This window comes from Orcinus orca, chromosome 1 (assembly GCF_937001465.1).
Source record: "Orcinus orca chromosome 1, mOrcOrc1.1, whole genome shotgun sequence".
NCBI lineage: Eukaryota > Metazoa > Chordata > Mammalia > Artiodactyla > Delphinidae > Orcinus > Orcinus orca.
This window is the reverse complement of record NC_064559.1, coordinates 130954042-130973165: the sequence shown is the minus strand read 5'-3', so window position 1 is coordinate 130973165 and position 19124 is coordinate 130954042. Positions and strand designations below refer to the sequence as shown.

The 19124-nt window shown below is 39.4% G+C and overlaps 1 protein-coding gene across 3 annotated transcripts in view; it reads left to right on the top strand.

Moving 5' to 3' along the window:
- Positions 1-351: 351 nt before the first annotated feature.
- Positions 352-19124, top strand: part of MTF2 (metal response element binding transcription factor 2) — an 85820-nt gene continuing 67047 nt past the window's right edge. Inside the window, exon 1 of one of the 3 annotated variants that reach the window (XM_004263029.3) lies at positions 352-640. In XM_004263029.3, the coding sequence (XP_004263077.1) occupies positions 636-640 (5 nt within the window). In that variant the 5' untranslated portion in view covers positions 352-635. Of the gene's footprint in view, positions 641-10817; positions 10838-19124 lie in introns of those variants that run through there. The other 2 variants (XM_004263032.3, XM_049714390.1) reach the window with 2 other exon arrangements.

Below are 19124 nucleotides of genomic sequence, written 5' to 3'. Positions count from 1 at the left end.
AATGAAATTCGAACAGCAGGTCTCAGGGTGAAGATAAGAGATTTTCTCCACAGAAGGGATACTGGCAAGGCAAGACGTAGCGAGCACCGTCCTATCTCTCAGGAACAGAACATGCAGCGTGAAAGTTGGACACGATCTTCCCTCTGCAACACAAACAGCAGCAGTACAGCCTAGGGTCCCAAGCTCAGCGTTCACTATTGTGTTAGCGCCGGCGGCGGAAGGACTTAGCCCCACCGCAAAGTTAAAGAGTCCTTCTTTGTTCAGTCCCTGCCGCGGACGCAGGGCACGGTGTTCTTCCGCGCTTACCACACAGTCTCCGCCCCCTCGCGGCTCTGGAGAGCTGCCATTCGGTCCCGGAGTCTCTCTGCGCTCCCAGAATGCACCGGCAGTCCGCGGGAAACCAAAATGGCGAAGGGTTGTAGTGAAGTGGGCTGTGTTTGAGGCCGGTGTAAGAACGCTCACTCTCTCCCCCCCCAACCTTCGTCCCCAGGTCCTCGGTTTGTGCGTGTGTATGTGCGGGGTGCCTGGTGGGGCGGGTGCCCGGTAAGTGCTCGGACTCGCAGGGGAAGCGCCCACGGGGTCGTGATTGGTTGTTTTTTCCTGTATGAAGCGGTTGGCACCACTGAAGTGACCGAATGAGGTGAGAGACCTTGGCCTGGGAACCAGGCTCTTCCGGAGGAGGTGGAGGGGGTGGGGAGGAGGAAGAAAGGAAGCAAGTATAAAAGGGAAAGATGGAGGCTCGAGGTGGGGGTGGGGGCTCCAGTGTACGTATGGGGGTGCCTTGCATATGTCGAAAAGAATGGATGGAAAGGGGCAGTCAGTTGGGTGTTGGAGAAAATAGGGACTAAAGGAGCGAGCAGGGCGTTGGGGAAGTCGGTTGGAGGAACAAGATGAAACGTTGAGACGGGGAAGCTGTGTTTGGAGGGGCAGGAAGGAACCTGGGGGCGGGAGACGGTTGGAGGGGCAGGATGAACCTGGTGATGAGGGGGTGGGGAACCGAAGGGAGGAGCCGTGAGGAAATGGGGACTGAGGGAGATGAGGGGGACCAGAGTGCAGGGGTTGCCTGGGACCTTAGGGGCCGCAAAGGGAAGTAGCAGCATGAAACGGGAGGGTGGTGGAATTGTATGGAATTGGAGTATGGGGGTAGAGTAGAAGGGCAGGATGGAGTAGGAGGATAAGGGGAACACTAAGTAGAACGTGAGAGCAAACCCTGAAAGCTTAAGGGGAAGAAGTGGAAGGGAAAGTGTGAGATGGGGGAGAGGTACCTTATATTCGGAGCCCACCAAAAATTTGAGACAGTTTTCTGTTTAATTAAATCTAACTCGTATGCCTGCTTGGATGTAGATTTGTAGTATTGTATTCATTTTTACAACTGAGGTACTCACGGTTGAAGGGATTTTAACTAATTTGCCAAGATTTCTTAACATGTTTTAATAGTGCCAGAACTCTTAACTATGTGTTTTACAGTCTGGCGTCCTTGGTTGCTAGAATTTTTCTTTGGAAGCAGCTAGAGGGAACAGATGGATTTATCGGGGTGATTTGACGAACTGTGAGGGTTCCTGAACAATGGGTAAAGGGATATGGAATGCTATTCTATTCTTTAAAACATTGAACTTTGGTTAAAGATAGAACCCATTTACTAATTCAAATATATAAACCTAGGTAGACCTGTGTATAACGTAAGAAAGCACCATGTGAGGTCAGTATAGAACTAGAAATATGTAAATAGTGCCTGATTTAATTTGACTCCAGATGCTCCGGTAGTAGTAACTTTCTCCTTCAGATTGATTCCAGGTGACCCTTCTGTACACTTTGCCTATAGGCTGGTTTCAATTTCCATGTTTTCATTCTCCCTTGAGAATTTCTTTTTTGAGCAGTGGATTGCAAAGACAGTGAATTTAAAAGTATTTAATGTGGGTAAAATAAAATGTACTTAAATTATTGAGTGACCTTTTCAGAGGTTTGAAATGCTTTAAATGGAGCCATTTTGACGAACAGCTGTAAGTGCCCAGTAGTTTTGGCAAGGAAAGAGCTGATTTTAAATGTCTTTTCTATTCTTGATATTTGGAATGTTATTCACACTCCAAGCATTTGTAGTGATAGCTTGCAAAGGGAATACAAGGTGAAACTTTTTTTTTAGGTTCCTAATATAAAAATCTATTTGAATTCATATTTTAAATTTGCTCGCCTTCATTTTTTTTAAGTGCTAAAAATATTCTGAAGTATTTGAATTAAGAGTGCACCTGTTTCCTGATAACTGCATATTCATGTCAATGGGCATTAACGGAAATCTATACCTATCATGATGAAATGCACACACAATTTTAGAACTAGAAGTATAGAAATCATCTGGTTAAACTTTTTTTCTAGATGAAACAAAATATATTTAATTATGCTTTTAATTATGCCTGTTACCTCAAAGCTCAGTTAGGAAAGGAATTTTATCCTTTGTATTTTGCTGTGGGTCATAAGTTCTTTGATGTCATGGATTATAAATATACCTTTTCATTAGATCTTTGACTGAAAGGATAATTTGCTTTATTTGTATTTCAGCATAATCTTTACATCTGACTTTAGGAAACTGGCAGTATAGTGATAATCTATTTTAACAGATGGGGAAATTTGCCTCTGAGCAGTTGCCATGGCCAACATCTGTAGCTTGGTGGTTCTGAAAGTAAAATTTAATTGCAGCTTTAGTTAGTCTAAACTTCCGTGAATGATACTCCTTGGTTGATATTTTTATGCTTGGTTTCCCGTGTTCTTCAAGATTTGTTTCTTGCAGCAAAATACAGTATAGCAATCCTAAATTGGAATATGGTAGTTTCTCTTTGCCTGTTTTTTATGTATTCGAGTAGTGTTGTCCAATAGAACTTTCTGCAATGATGGCAGTTATCTATATCTGCTGTATCCAGTATGATAGCCATGGGCCAATGTGGTGTTGAACGCTAGAAATGTAACTGGTGAGGCTGATAATTGAATTTATTTCATTAAAACTAAAATTTAAATGGCCATATGTGGCTGCTGTATTGGACAGCACAGTATTGCATCCATTTATTAGGCACTGTCACACCCATCAACCATGGAAACCACAGGAACTAAGGAACTGTCTTTGAACTAAGGAGATTCAGAACTATCTTTGAACTAGGGAGAGTCAAGTTCTCTTTGTACATTTTTAAGATGAAGTAATCTTCATTTTTGCCATGCATCACGTCTTCTGTCATTTCTCTGTTTTCATATAACATTGCAAAAGAATAGTGAAGGTATCAATGTCTCTGGTCTTTTTAAGATGTAAGTTTCTTTTTCCTTTGTCAAAAACAACAAAAATGGATTTTAGGAAAATTAGTTTACCTTGTTATTTTAAAAAATTTATTTTGTTATTTTTACTCAAAAAATTTCAAACACATACAAAGTGAATAGAAGTATAATGAACTGTTTTGTATCCATGCTTGTTTCATCTGTACTTCTACCCCCCCACTCCTTTGTTTTTATTATTTTTTAAAGTTTTTTGAGGGAAAATTTACACATCTTGAAGATCTTAACTCTACACTTTTAATAATAGTTTAATTGAGATATAATGCATGTATTATATTTATATATACATAACTCACATGTATATACCCTTTTAAGTTATAATTCAGTGATTTTTAGTATATTCAGAGTTGCACAACCGTCACCATTATCTAATTTCAGAGCATTTTATTACTCCAGAATGAAAGTCTGTATCCATTAGTAGTCACTCTCCATTCCTCCCTACCTGGGCCAACCACTAATCTACTTTTTGTGTTTATATTTGTCTGTCTTGGACATTTCATATGAATGGACTCATACATTTTTGTGGCCTTTTGTGTTTGGCTTCTTTCACCTAGCGTAATGTTTTCAGAGTATATCCATGTTGTAGCACATATCAGTACTTCCTTTTTATGGCTAAAATAGATTTCATTGTATGTACTACATTTTGTTTATTCATTCATCAGTTGATTGACATTGTTTTTTCCCCACTTTTTGGCTATTATGAATAATGCTACTATAAACATAACATGTACAGGGTTTGTATGGACACGTGCTTCCATTTCTCTTGGGTATGTAGCTAGGAGTGGAATTGCTGGGTCAGGTGATACCTCTGTGTTTAATGTTTTGAGGAAATGTCAAGCCATTTTCCAAAGACCCTGCACCCTTTTACAGCCTCACCAGCAACTATGAGGGTTACAGTTTCTCCACATCCTTGCTTGTACTTGTCTGTCTTTTTGATCATAATCATCCTAGTGGGTGTGCAGTGGTATCTCCTCGTGGTTTTGATTTACATTACCCCGATGGGTAATGTTGTTGAGCATGTTTTGTAGTTATTGACCTGTTGTGTACCTTCTTTGAAGAACTGTCTATTCAGGTCCTTTGCCTATTTAAAAAAAAAATGGATTATTTCTCTTTTTACTGAGAGTTGTAAGCATTCTTTGTATATTTTGGATACAAGTCCCTCATCAGATGTATGATGTGCAATTATTTTCTCCTGTGGGTTGTCTTTTCACTTGATGGTGTCCTTTGTTTTTTTTTTTTTTTTTGGCAGTACGCGGGCCTCTCACTGTGGCCTCTCCCGTTGCGGAGCACAGGCTCCGGACGCGCAGGCTCAGCGGCCGTGGCTCATGGGCGCAGGAGCTCCGCGGCATGTGGGATCCTCCCAGACCGGGGCACAAACCCGTGTCCCCTGCATCGGCAGGCGGACTCTCAACCACTGCGCCACCAGGGAAGCCCCCGTCTTTTTTTTTTTTTTTGGCGGATGATGTCCTTTGAAGCACAGAAGTTTTTAATTTTGATGAAGTTTAATTTATCCCTTTTTCTTTTTTTGCTTGTGTTTTTGATGTCATATCTAAGAAACCATTGCCTAATTCCAGTACTTTTTTTTTTTTTTTTTTTTTTTTGCGGTACGCGGGCCTCTCACTGATGTGGCCTCTCCCGTTGTGGAGCGCAGGCTCCGCGGCCATGGCTCACGGGCCCAGCCACTCCGCGGCATGTGGGATGCTCCCGGACCGGGGCACGAACCCGTGTCACCTTCATCGGCAGGTGGACTCTCAACCACTGCGCCACCAGGGAAGCCCTCCAGTACGGTTCTGAAAAATGGATATAACTGTGTTTCTCATAAGCCTATCATGGTGTAGAATACTTCTCTCTAGGAAGCTCACATGTAGCCTTTCTCAGTCTTCCCTCTCCCTAGTTACTGTTCACTTTAATTTTGAATAGAACTTTATATAATGGAATCATTCAGTATGCATATCTGTTAAAATTTTTGTTTCATGAAACTAGAACTGCAGTCTTAGCTTGAAAAATCCCATTATGCAAAGGATATTGTAGTAGTGGCTTAAGAATCTTACATTATGTGATGACAATCCTAACCAGTACTTCGTGTAACATGAGGTTTTTTTTAATGGCTTATGAAGACAGTTCTCTTATTTTGAATGGATAAAGCTGAGTAGGGACTTAATGAGTATTTACTTCCAAATGTTGCCTAAGATGAGGATTTAAAAATTAAGGGCACAGGGCAATGTGAGGGATCCTTGTGATGATGGAAATATTGGTATCAAATATTTTTGGTTGTGATATTATTCTGTAGTATAAAATGCTAAATGAAAGATGCTTCCACTTGGTAAGAGTTACATGGAATTTATTATTTCTTACAACTGCATATAAATCTACAATTATCACAAACTAAAATGTTTGATTAAAAAATAAAAGTTAGGGGGACAAAAGTGGACCAAAGCAGGCGTAGCAAGAACAGGTCAAATTGGTTTGGTTTCGGTCAGTCAGGTTCTAAAAACAAACTAAAGATGCGCGTTTGTTTTTCTCTACCCTTACTAGTGAAGTTTACATTGCAGGAAAAGCTCCCACAATTTTTTTAAGTTGTAGTGGGGGGTGGAGTGGAAAGACACAGGTGTCTACTGGAAAGTACTGAATGTATACTCAGAAGATTGGGGTCTTTGTTTAATCTGCTAGATCCGCAGCAGTTTTAGTTTCTTTACCTGTAAAATGGGGATGTTACCCACATGTGTTACTCACAGGATTGTTGGGAGGGTCAAGAAGGAAAATAAAGGAGAAAGCACTTTATAAACTCTAGGTGCAGTGTAATTGGTTAGTATTATTTTCCAGAATCTTTTCCCAGAAGAGTTGTTGTATAGAACAAGAGAATCAGGTATACCTGTAATGAAACCTATGCACTAAAAACATCTTCTACAACTTTCCTCTCTAGATGATGAGTATGTCTAATACTGAATGAATAAATTATTTTGCCCTGTTCATAATTATTGACTTCAGACATGTACAGCGTAAACTGCCATGTACGCTGTTGAGTATAATATATTTAGAAGTGTTATTGAACCAGATGTTGAATTTTTTAAAACCATATTTTGTTAGAATTTGAAAATACTGGCCCTTGGTGTTTTGGGATGACCAGTGCTGATAGATCTAATTGATCTAAGATAAGCACCCATAGAGCTATCAATAAAAAACCGAAAAACAAACCAAAACTAACAAGACCAGTTTCTTAGAACTCATACCCTAGAGATTCTGATTTGAGAGATTTGGTACAGGCTTTTATATACGTTTGTGTTTAAAATTTTTTCCCACTTGATTTTGTTTTGCAGCCAGGGTTAAGAAGTACTAAATTTTGTTCTAGGGTCAAGTTTAGAAACTTACCACTTCTTATTAAAACATTACTAAGAGCTATACAAAGGAAAGACTAATAATAGGCATGTTTTTCATACTTGAAATGAAAAAGAAAAATATTTTAGTAGTATTTCCATCACACTCATTTAAAATCTTTTAAATAAGTGGTTAATAAAGTAGTTAATGGAACTTTGTAGTCTGGGAACCTTGTGAACCTGTTAAATGTTTTATAAAATTGCATTTAGGTGTTGTGAGATAGAGAATTCTCCTTTCAGGGAAGCGTTTAAACAGAGGCTAGATGATCATCTTATTTAGGGATATTATAAGGAGGGATTTTTTTTTTTTCATTAGCTAGGAAGTAAATGACCTTCTAGGAACTTTCTGAAACTAAAATAAGTTTCTAGATTATAATGAAAACAATGGGCATTCTTTTTCCTTTAGGTTGATGAGAATTGTCAAGGGGGATAAAATCCTTCCCCAAGTCAAGTTTCTCCTGAATGTCCTGTTTTCTATTTTTTCAGTCTTTTCCACTTTATGTCTAAATTCATCTCTTAGATTTTTCTTTTTCAAAAACAGCCTGCAGAATATGATGTTTTTCAGTTTTTTTGTTTCAAGAGTTTTATTGCTGTTCATTAGAGAGGAACAAACAAAAAGTGGTTATTTGCAAAGATTAAAAATTTAGAATATCCTTACAGAATTCACTAGTGCAGTGATTCTCAAATTTGATTCTCAAATTTTTTGGTCTTAGGACCCCTTTACAGTCTTAATTCTTGAGGACCCTAAGAATTAAAAAATGAGAATACATATGTGCACACCCCATTAATCTTAAGAGTGAAATCATCACATATCATTTAGTCCCTGGAAAATTCCACTCTACAATTCTGGGAGAATGAGTGAAAAAGGCACATAATGTCTTAATATTATTTTGAAACTAGCTAGGACTTTGTAGAGCTCATAGATCCCCAGGTACCGTTGAGACCTGCTTCTTCAGTCTACTCTTTCTTTAGGGAGTTAGGGTGGTTTTATGCATTGCAGGGTGTTTAGCATTCCTGGCTTCTCTCCTTAAGCAGATTTTTGTCTCTTCTTGGAAAAAATTTGAGGCTCTCAAACATGAACTGCTTCAGGACAGGAATAAAGACGCAGACGTAGAGAATGGACTTGAGGACACGGGGAGGGGGAAGGGTAAGCTGGGACAAAGTGAGAGAGTAGCATTGACATATATACACTACCAAGTGTAAAATAGATAGCTTGTGGGAAGCAGCTGCATAACACAGGGAGACCAGCACAGGGAGATCAGCTCCATGCTTTGTGACCACCTAGAAGGGTGGGATAGTGAGGGTGGGAGGGAGACGCAAGAGGGAGGGGATATGGTGATGTATGTATACATACAGCTGATTAACTTTGTTATGCAGCAGAAACTAACACAACATTGTAAAGCAATTATACTCCAATAAAGATGTTAAAAAAAACAACAAAAAACCCACCATGAACTGCTTCAACTTCCTATCTTCACATCTACCAACTTAACTATAAATGTATCCAAACTGACATGAAAAGAAATGTACCTTCTTTGATTCAAGACTAGTCTTTCCCTTAAAGATTCAATTTCTCTGACTTGTGTTTTCAGTTATCTTTTGATATCCTCCTTTCATATTAGAAACATGGTCAAGACTTTTCATACTTAAAAACAGAAAAAGCCATTCACCTTAACCTTGTATCCTTATCCAGATGTTTGTAGCCCTCTCTCCTTTATGTAGCCAAGCTCTGAAAAAATAGTTTCAACTTCAGCTCTCATTTAAACTTTTATTAATAAAGATAGATATATGATACACTCATTGTAGAAAATTTAAATATTAAAAAACTTTAAAAAGTAATCTGTATCACTCAGCTACCAAAAATGCCTTTTTTAGTCTCACTGCCTTATTTTTAAGCATATTTTTCACTTACGCTAAACACTTAAAAATTTCCTTTAGTGGGGTAATGCATGTAGTTGACCAAAAATATCAAAGTATAGAAACAGAAGGATTTAAATGAACAGCTACAGTCCTCAGGCCTCCTGAGTCCTGCTTTGAGAGGGAATTATTTTATTTTTAAGTGTTATATTCCTTTGTTCTGCTCATTGTCTCCATAATGCTAAGTGATACTTTTATACTACTATTTTTTTTTTTTTTGCTTTACGCGGGCCTCGTCACCGTTGTGGCCTCTTCCGTTGCGAGCACAGGCTCCGGACGCGCAGGCTCAGCAGCCATGGCTCACGGGCCCAGCCGCTCCCCGGCATGTGGGATCTTCCCGGACCGGGGCACGAACCCGTGTCCCCTGCATCAGCAGGCGGACGCTCAACCACTGCGCCACCAGGGAAGCCCTTATACTACTATTTGATTTACTCACTTTAGACATTTTGCTGTATAAAGACATAAAGATTATGCTGTGATAAAGATTCAGTTAACTTATGCCCTACATTTCTTTTCTTTTCCCCTTTCCAGTTTTTGGGTTTTCTACTGGTTAGTTCCTTAACTTTAAACTTAAACCTTTTTTCATATCCCATCAGTTTTGGACTTTATTCCTCCACCTCGTAAGGCAAGTATTATTAAACTCCCTTCCTTTGCCTTGGTTTCTCTTCCTCCTTCCACTGCTCAATTTTTGTCATTTTCACATTGCTTTTCTGTTTTAAATTTTGAAAACATTTAATATTCTCTTCTTAGCCATAATTATCTGTCTTGTTTATAGTTGATTCTAAAGGTTGAAGATTAATAAGCAGCTTTTATATGATCTTGACCAAGTAAATATTATCGTCTGCTGTGCTGGATAGAACCATGATTACAGTTCCTTTCTTGTAACACTTTTTTCCCTTAAAATTTCTAACACTTTTTCATGTTTTCTCTGCCTTTGTCTTATCTGTAAATTTTTCTGGTGTCTTAAACTGTCTTAAACTGTCTAGTTTGTTAATCTTCCTTTTTCCTCAAACACCACTCTTTGGAACCTTTTGTTTTTTCTTTCTTTTTCTTTTTCTGGTCCAGACTAGTTGTGCTCTAGATTTTTTTCATGGCTGCCATTGTGGGGATTCTCTCTGTTGCTCTCTTGGGTTGGGTGCACTGTTTCCTGCATCCCATGTTTTTTCTTTCTTGGGGGATATTTCCTCACTTTACTAGAGCCAAATCCTCAAATCTTGGTTTAAGATCTTAACATTTATTTTATATGCCTTCATTTTTTTCAAATTTAGTTTGGTTCATTGGGATTCTAGTTTGAACTTTATTTTTCTTCACAATTTTGAGGCAGTCCATTATCTTCTAGAATCTTAACTCTAATTCTGCTTCTCATTCTTTTGTTAGGTAACTTGATTTTTCTCTTCGGAAGCTTATTGAATCTTCTGTTTTCAGTGTTATGCAATTTCATGCAAATTTAGGGTTTTTGAAAATCAGTACTTTGAAAGTCCTATCATTTTGAAGATTTTTGTCTCCTTTCAACCTTGGGAAATTTTATTATTATTTAAAAAATAATATTCCCTCACACCTGTTAGATTGGCTCTTACCAAAAAGACAAGAAATAACAAGTGTTGGTGAGGATGTAGAGAAAAGGAATCCTTGGGCACTGTTGGTAGGAATGTAAATTGGTGCAGCCACTATGAAAAACAGTATGGTGGTTCCTCAAAAAATTAAAAATAGGACTACCATATGATCCAGCAGTTCCGTTTCTGGGTATTTATTTCAAGAAAACGGAAACACTAACTCGAAAAGATACCCAGTTGACCTAGAATGACACAGGTTTGAAGTGTGCGGATTCACCTTTATGTGGATTTTTTTCCCACAAATATAGTACCTGTATTTTCATTTTACAGGTCTTTAAATTAACTAAGTGTGGGGGGAAAGTTTGTGTTTGATTAGAGATCACAGTATGTGGAATCAGAAGAACTAGGATTTGATTATGATTCTATCCAAGACTATTTCAGTTTCCTGACCTTGGATGAGTCATTTATCAGTTCCTTTGTTTTTGAGGCAGAGATAGCAGCACTCAGATTTTGACTCTGCATTGGGGTGGGGGTGGGGGGTTGGTTGTTGCCCCTAACCTCCTACTTGTTCAAGGGTCAACTGTATATACCTTCCATGTTCATTGCAGCATTATTTATAATAGCAAAGACCTGGAAGCAACCTGAGTGTCTATCGGTGGATGAATGGATAAAGAAAATGAGGTAGGGATGTGTATGTGTGTGTGTCATGGAATATTATTCAGCCATAAAAAAGAATGAGATGTTGCAGTTTGTGACAACATGGTGACTGGACCTTAAGGGCATTATGCTAAGTAAAATAAGTCAGACAGAGAAAGACAAATACTGTATGATCTCACTTATATGTGGAATCTAAAACAGGACAACAACCAAAAAACCCAAGCTCAGATACAGAGAACAGATTGGTGGTTGCCGGAGTTGTGGGCTGTGGGTGTGGGTTGGACAAAATGGGTGAAGGGGGTCAACAGGTACAAATTTCCAGTTATAAAGTTATGGGGATGTAATGTACAGCATAGTGACTGTAGTTAGTAATACTCTATTGCGTATTTGAAAGTTGAGTAGATCTTAAAAGTTTCATACAGGAGAAAAAATTGTAACTGGTAACTGGTGTTAACTAGACTTATTGCTAACTGATGTTATAAGACTTTTGTTGTCATTTCACAATATATATAAATATCAAATCATATTGTATACAGGAAACTAATATAGTGTATTTCAATTGTATCTCAATGTGAAATAAATATTAACTAGTAAAAATAAAAAGGTGCCGTGGAAATATATTTCTAGATATGGAAAGATGTTTCAAATATACTGTTAAATTGTAAAAAAAAAAAAAGAAAAAAAGAAAAAAGGCATGTTATGAGCAGTATGCAAAGTAGACCTAATTTTTAGAGATGAAAATATACACGTAGATCAAAAAATTTTTTTTGGTTCTGTGCATTATCTCTTTATTGAGGGCCTCTTTTCTTTTTTTCTTCTTCTTTTTTTTTGTTTTTTTTTTTGCGGTACGCGGGCCTCTCACTGTTGTGGCCTCTCCCGTTGCGGAACACAGGGTCCGGACGCGCAGGCTCCGCGGCCATGGCTCACGGGGCCAGCCGCTCCGCGGCACGTGGGATCCTCCCGGACCGGGGCACGAACGCATGTCCCCTGCATCAGCAGGCGGACTCTCAACCACTGCGCCACCAGGGAAGCCCTCTTTTCTTTTATATTCTCCATTTCCTTGATCATTTACCCGCCCCCCAATAATCTGGGGATATTTTCATTGACTTATTTTTCCAGTTCAATTAAAGATTTTTTTAAATCATATTTTTAATTTCAGGAGCTCATTCTTGGATTCTGATTGTTCCTTTTTTACATCATCATGTTTTCAATGTTTGGATGCAACATATCCTTAATTTTTTTCTATGTATATTAATTAGACTTCATTTGTTTATTTTGGCTGCAGCTTACAGTATCTTAGTTCCCTGACCAGGGATGGAACCCAGGGCCCTGGCAGTGAAAGTGCTAAGTCCTAACTACTGGACTGCCAGGGAATTCCCATAGACTTTATTTTATTTTATTTTTTTGGTGGGTTTTTTTGGTTTCTTTTTGCGGTACGTGGGCCTCTCACTGTTGTGGCCTCTCCCGTTGCGGAGCACAGGCTCCGGACGCGCAGGCTCAGCGGCCATGGCTCACGGGCCCAGCCACTCCGCAGCACGCGGGATCCTCCCGGACCGGGGCACGAACTCGTGTCCCCTGCATCGGCAGGCGGACTCTCAACCACTGCGCCACCAGGGAAGCCCCATAGACTTTATTTTTTAAGTTCTCTGTTCCTGGATTGTTTCCTTTGTAATCTGTTTTCTTGGGCTTTGTCTTTTATATTGTAGTTTTTCAATATTATTAAATCAGGAGGCAATACATGCTTGGGTACCTGGCATGGCTGGGTTTAATTCATGATGAAATGTGGATAGCTAGCTCCCTTCTGCTTCCCATGTTCCAGAATGTGAAAGGCATTGGGACACCAGCACTCATTCACCCTTCTTAGTTCTTTTCAGGCACTCTCCTTGTGAGTTGAACCCTCACTTTTTTTTTTTTTTTCCTTCCTTTGCTCCCAAAGCCAGCAGCTGGTCATACCAATGATGGTTAGATGTAGAGGAGGCAGCCAATTCTTGAGATGCTGCTCAAGAATGGTGACATCTCAGGAACATGGGGAGGTATATTTAAAAATAGTCCCTTCCTCCCCTCAGTAAAAGGGGGAAGGGGAGTAGAAATGAAAGGAAAGAGAACTAACTAATGCTGTAGTGCAGCAGTCCTGGACCTTTTTGGCACCAAGGACCAGTTTCGTGGAAGACAATTTTTCCACGGACCAGGGTGGGTGGGTGGGTGGGGGATGGTTTGTGGATGATTCAAGCGCATTATATTTAATGTGCACTTTATTTCTATTATTATTACATTGTAGTATATAATGAAATAATTATACAGCTTACAGTAATGCAGAGTTGGAGCCCTGAGCTTGTTTTCCTGCAACTAGATGGTCCCATGTGGGGGTGATGGGAGACAGTGACACCCGAAGTGTGTTGCTTCTGTCCATTCTACTCTGTAATCTTGTTTTGGTTGCTGTCACTGCAGAAAACCCTGCTTCACAAAGATAGGATGTTGGAAATGGAAGCAGGCTTTTCAGTGTTTTTGTGGCAGTCTCAGGATATCCCGCCTTGAACATATGGAGATTTGAAGTTGTCTCAAACATACTTTTAAGGCCACCGTCATTTGTGATCTCAAGCAGTCAATCCTCTTTCAGCACGGACAAAGTTGATTCACCCGGCTTATTCACAGATGGGTCGTGGATCCATTCCTTCCCAGTTTGGGGGTCTTTTGTGGTTGGGAAGTAATGCTCAGATTCTTTTGAAAGCTGAGATAGGTGATCATGCACCAGCTGGGAGAAAGAAGGCCCTGGTTCAGTCTCTTTCAAAATCTCTGCTAATGTTTGAAACGTCAAAAATCCCAGTGTTCACTTGTTGCCCCCATAATTACAGTTTGGCTTTGAATGCAGCCACTTTATTTGCCAACCTGAACACAGTTGTCGTTTTCCCTTGAAATGACAGATTGAGTTCGTTGAGCAGGTTGAATATGTCACACAAGTAAGCAATTTTGTGACCCACTGTGTGTCACTGAAATGTGCTGCCAGTGGTGACTGTTTTTCTAAAAAATCTCTGGAGCGGCTCTCGTAACTCAAAAACTCTGGCCAGTCATCTACATTTAGAAAGCCATCTCACTTCTGTGTATAAGAGAAGATGTGTGTGCTCTGCGTCCATCTCCTCACAGAGCTGCATGAACAGACGTGAATTAAGGGCATGTGCTTTAAAGTGGTTGATAATTTTAATCAGATCCTGTAAAACGTTAAATTCAGGTGATATTTTTCAGCTAACCAGCACTTCTCTGGATGACACAGTGCGTAGACTCACATTCAGAAGTGACCTCTTCGACCCAAGTAGTGAAACCAGAAAGCCGTCCAGTCGTGGCAGCTGCTCTGTCCCTGCATATACCGACACAAAATGACCAGTTCAGTTTTCCTGATATGTAATCGTTCAAAGACTTGAATAGTTCTGCAGCTGTGGTGTTGGTTGACAACAAAAGTGTACTTAACATATCCTCACGTACATCCTCCTGAAAAATATATCGAACAAAACCACGCATTGTTGCCTTGTTGTCAACATCGGTAGACTCATCAACCTGGATTGTGTACCATGGTGACTCATTAATCCTCTAACAATTGTGCCTCAATGTTCTCTGCTGTTTTGTCAATTCATCTAGTTATGGTGCTAGCTGAAAGAGGAACACGTGCCACCTTTTGAACTGCAGCCTCTCCTAAAAGTTCACAACAAATGTCCTTAGCAGCAGGCAGGATCAACTCTTCAATAGTAAAGGGCTTCTTAGCTTTAGCAATGCAGTTAGCCACTAAGAATGATGTTCACAGTGCAGACACATTTGATGAAGTGGTGGCCTTCAATAATTGCTTCTGTTCTTCGTGGTCACGTTTTTTTCTTTTGAAAAACTCCAAAGGCTTGTCTTTTAATGCAGGGTGCTTGGTCTGCATGTGGCAAAGCAGTTTTGAAGGTTTCATGGCTTCGTTGGATAGCCGGTTGCCACATTTTATACAAAGCGGACTTGGAGAATGTGAATCACCTGTTGCAATGAACCCATAATTTTAGTAGCATTCTTGGTATTTTCTTTTAAATGCAGCTTGCTTTTTGTTGGCAGTCTTAGAGTCTTTTGCTGTCTCATCATCGGGTCTTACCCCTTTTCAAAGAAGCTCTCCAGCGACGTTTGTTTTTTACTAATTTTGGCTGGGGTTAGCCTGTGGGCTTAACAAAACTGTGCCTGAGACAAGTGCAAAGTGCAGGAAAGAGGCGCGGACGGAAGTGGTAAATAAAACAATGGGCGGGCCATGTGCGGACTAAAATAAGTGTCGGATTCTGACTTAAAGCCTGCCACCAGGTGCAGCTGTACAATTGAAGTACATCGACTCACTATAAAGCCTGCCACCAGATGCAGCTTAATTGTCACTTGCCACTCACTGATAGGGTTTTGATGAGTCTGCAAACAATTGATTTATTATGGTCTCTGTGCAGTCAAACCTCTCTGCTAATGATAATCTGTATTTGCAGCTGCTCCCCAGCACTAGCATCACCACCTCAGCTCCACCTCAGATCATCAGGCTTTAGATTAGATTCTCATAGGGAGCGCAACCTAGATCCCCCGCATGCGCATTTCACAGTAGGGTTCGTACTCCTATAGCTGATCTGAATAGGGGCGGAGCTCAGGTGGTAATGCGAGCCATGGGGACTGGCTGTAAATACAGATGAAGCTTCGCTTGCTCACCTGCCGCTCACTTCCTGCTGTGCGGCCTGGTTCCTCACAGGCCACAGACTGGTACCTGTCCGTGGCCCCGGGGGGTTGGGGACCCCTGCTGTAGTGAGTTGCTGTTATTAATGGGATTTTCAGGAACATTGGGCCAAGGTGGAAAAAAAAAAGATTGAGAAATACAGTCAGCCCTCATATCTGTGGGGTTCTGCATTCGTGGCTTCAACCAACCTTAGATGGAAAATATACAGGAAAAAAATTCCAGAAATTTCCCAAAAGCAAAAATTGAATTTGTCTTGCATTGGCAACTCTTTACACAGCATTTACATTGTATTAGGTATTATAAGTGACCAAGAGATGATTTAAAGTATATGGGAAGATAGCTTATATGCAAATACTATACCATTTTATATGAAGGACTAGAGCATCCTTGGATTTTGGTGTCTGAGGGGTCAGGGGAGAAGGGGTGGGGGTGAGGGTCCTGGAACCAATATCGTGTGAATACTGAGTGAGACTGTAATGTTTATAAGGTCCAAATGTAACACATAAAGCCCTTTATGGTATGCTTGTTGACAACGTCATCTCACAGGAATAATGAGAAAAATGAATTATTGTTGTGATTGGAATATTGGGGAGTGGGAATGAGGATTGTATGAGAGGTTAACTTACGAAAGCATTTTATATTTTGTAGGGATTTAAACTTTATTCTTTTGACCAATGTCAAAATTAAACTTAATTTTGTTGCCAAAATGATTTCTTGCCATATCTGAGTATCTCTATTATTATTTACTAAATGGTTTTCTTTATATTAGCTTTAACTCATTTAGCTTTATTCTAAGCAATAACCATCAGTTTGGGAATGAATATATATATATATTTTTTTTTTTTTTTTGCGGTACGCGGACCTTTCACTGTTGTGGCCTCTCCCGTTGCGGAGCACAGGCTCCGGACGCGCAGGCTCAGCGGCCATGGCTCACGAGCCCAGCCGCTCCGCGGCATGTGGGATCTTCCCGGACCGGGGCACGAACCCGTGTCCCCTGCATCGGCAGGCGGACTCTCAACCACTGTGCCACCAGGGAAGCCCTGGGAATGAATATATTTTTAATACGCACTAAAATAATTACACAAAATGAAAAATGTTTTTTCCTGCCAAGATACTCATTACAACTCTGTAAAATGCTGTATATCATCAACTATGAGATGCCAACAATTGCAGGATGTGCTATTATTCGGTGTATCATTAAGAAAGGAAAGGCCCTATTAATTAAGCTGGAACACAGAGCTTATCATGTAGAATTTTTATTTTATGCCGATTGAAAGACAGCTTTTTATCTATCATTCTTGTATAAACATAAAAAGGAAAGTATAAAGGACATTGGGTTAAGGTATTTCTATGACTTTCTGTTAAAAATTTGCTTGTTTTGAATTACTTAAAAAAAGTTAAAAAAATAACATTTTTATTGAGATACTTCATATGTCATTATAATTCATCCTTTTAAAGTATACAATTCAGTGTCTTTTTAAAAAAATTCATAGAGTGTAGAATCATTACCATTATCTAATTTTAGAACATTTTATTACCCCAAAAAGAAACCCCATACCAATTAGCATTCATTCTTCATTTCCGCCGCCTCCCCCTAGCCCCTGAAAACCACTAATCTACGTTGTGGGTTTATATTTTGCCTATCCTGGACATTTCATATAAGTAAAATCATACATTTTGTGGCCTTTTGTGTTTGGCTTCTTTCACCTAGCATAATGTTTTCAGAGTACATCCATGTTGTAGCATGTATCGGTATTTCCTTTTTATGGCTAAAATATATTATATGGACATATATTTTGTTTATTCATCAGTTGATGGACATTGGGTTTTTCCCCCCCATTTTTTAGCTATTATGAGTAATGCTGCTATAAACGACATGTACAGGGTTTGTATGGACACAATTTCTCTTGGATACGTAGCTAGGAGTGGAATTGCTAGGTCAGACGATACCTCTGTGTTTAACGTTTTGAGGAACTGCCAAACCATTTTCCAAAGACCCTGCACCTTTTTTTTTTTTTTTTTTTTTTGCTGTACGCGGGGCCTCTCACTGTTGTGGCCTCTCCCATTGCAGAGCACAGGCTCTGGACGCGCAGGCTCACCGGCCCAGCCGCTCCACGGCATGTGGGATCTTCCCGGACCGGGGCACGAACCCGTGTCCCCTGCATCGGCAGGCGGACTCTCAACCACTGCGCCACCAGGGAAGCCCCCTGCACCTTTTTACAGCCTCACCAGCAACTAAGGGTTGCAGTTTCTCCACATCCTTGCTTGTACTTGTCTGTCTTTTTGATTATAATCATCCTAGTGGGTGTGCAGTGGTATCTCATTGTGGTTTTGATTTGCATTACCCTGATGGCTAATGTTGTTGAGCATGTTTTAAACCCTGTAGTTATTGGCCTGTTGTATAACTTCTTTGAAGAACTGTCTATTCAGGTCCTTTCCTATTTTAAAAAAAATTGGATTATTTCTCTTTTTATTGAGAGTTGTAAGCATTCTTTGTATATTTTGGATACAAGTCCCTTATCAGATGTATGATGTGCAATTATTTTCTCCTGTGGGTTGTCTTTTCACTTTATGGTGTCCTTTGAAGCACAGAAGTTTTTAATTTTGATGAAGTTTAATTTATTCCTTTTTCTTTTTTTGCTTGTGCTTTTGATGTCATATCTGAGAAACTGTTGCCTAACCCAAGGTCACAAAGATTTACTCCTATGCTTTTTTTCTAAGAATTATATAGTTTTAGCTCTTACATTTAGTCTATGATCTGTTTTGTGTTAATTTTTGTGTATGGTGTGAGGTAGGTGTCCAGCTTTATTCTTTTTACATGTGAATACCAGTTCCCTAGAATCATTTGTTTAAAAACTCTTCTTTCCCCATGGAATTGTTCTGGCAATCTTTTCAAAGATCAGTTGACCATAAACGTAAGGGTTTGTTTCTGGATTCTTAATTTCATTCCCTCCACTTATGTGTACTTATGCCTGTATCATAACATCTTGATTACTTTTGCTTTAAGTTCTGAAATTGGGGCATGCTTAAACTAGTTTTGTCATTCTTTTTCAAGGTTATTTAGGTATTCTGTGTTCCTTGCTTTATGTGGATTTTAAGATCTGTCTGTCAGTTTCTGCAAAAAAGGCACCTGGATATTGATAGATATTGCATTGAATGTTTACGTCAATTTGGGAAATATTGCCATCTTAACAATGTTAATAACATCTATGAACATGGGATAACTTTCCATTCATGTAGGTCTTATTTATTAATTCCTCTCTCTGTTGTGTAGTTTTCATTGTACAAGCCTTCCACTTTTTTGTTAAATTTATTCCTAAATGTTTTGTTCTTTTTGGTACTATTGCAAATGGAATTTTTTCTTAATTTCATTTTCTGATTGTTCATTGCTAGTATATAGAAACAGTATTGATTTTTGTATGTTAATCTTGTATTCTGCAACCTTGCTGAACTGATTTATTAGTTCTAATAGTTTTTGTGTGTGTGTGTGTGTGTATTCTGAATCACTACTTGAGTTTTATAGCCTAGCTTTCCCTCACAGTGTCAATTTTGGTGCCATCATGAATATTGGTGATAGTATTTCTTAAA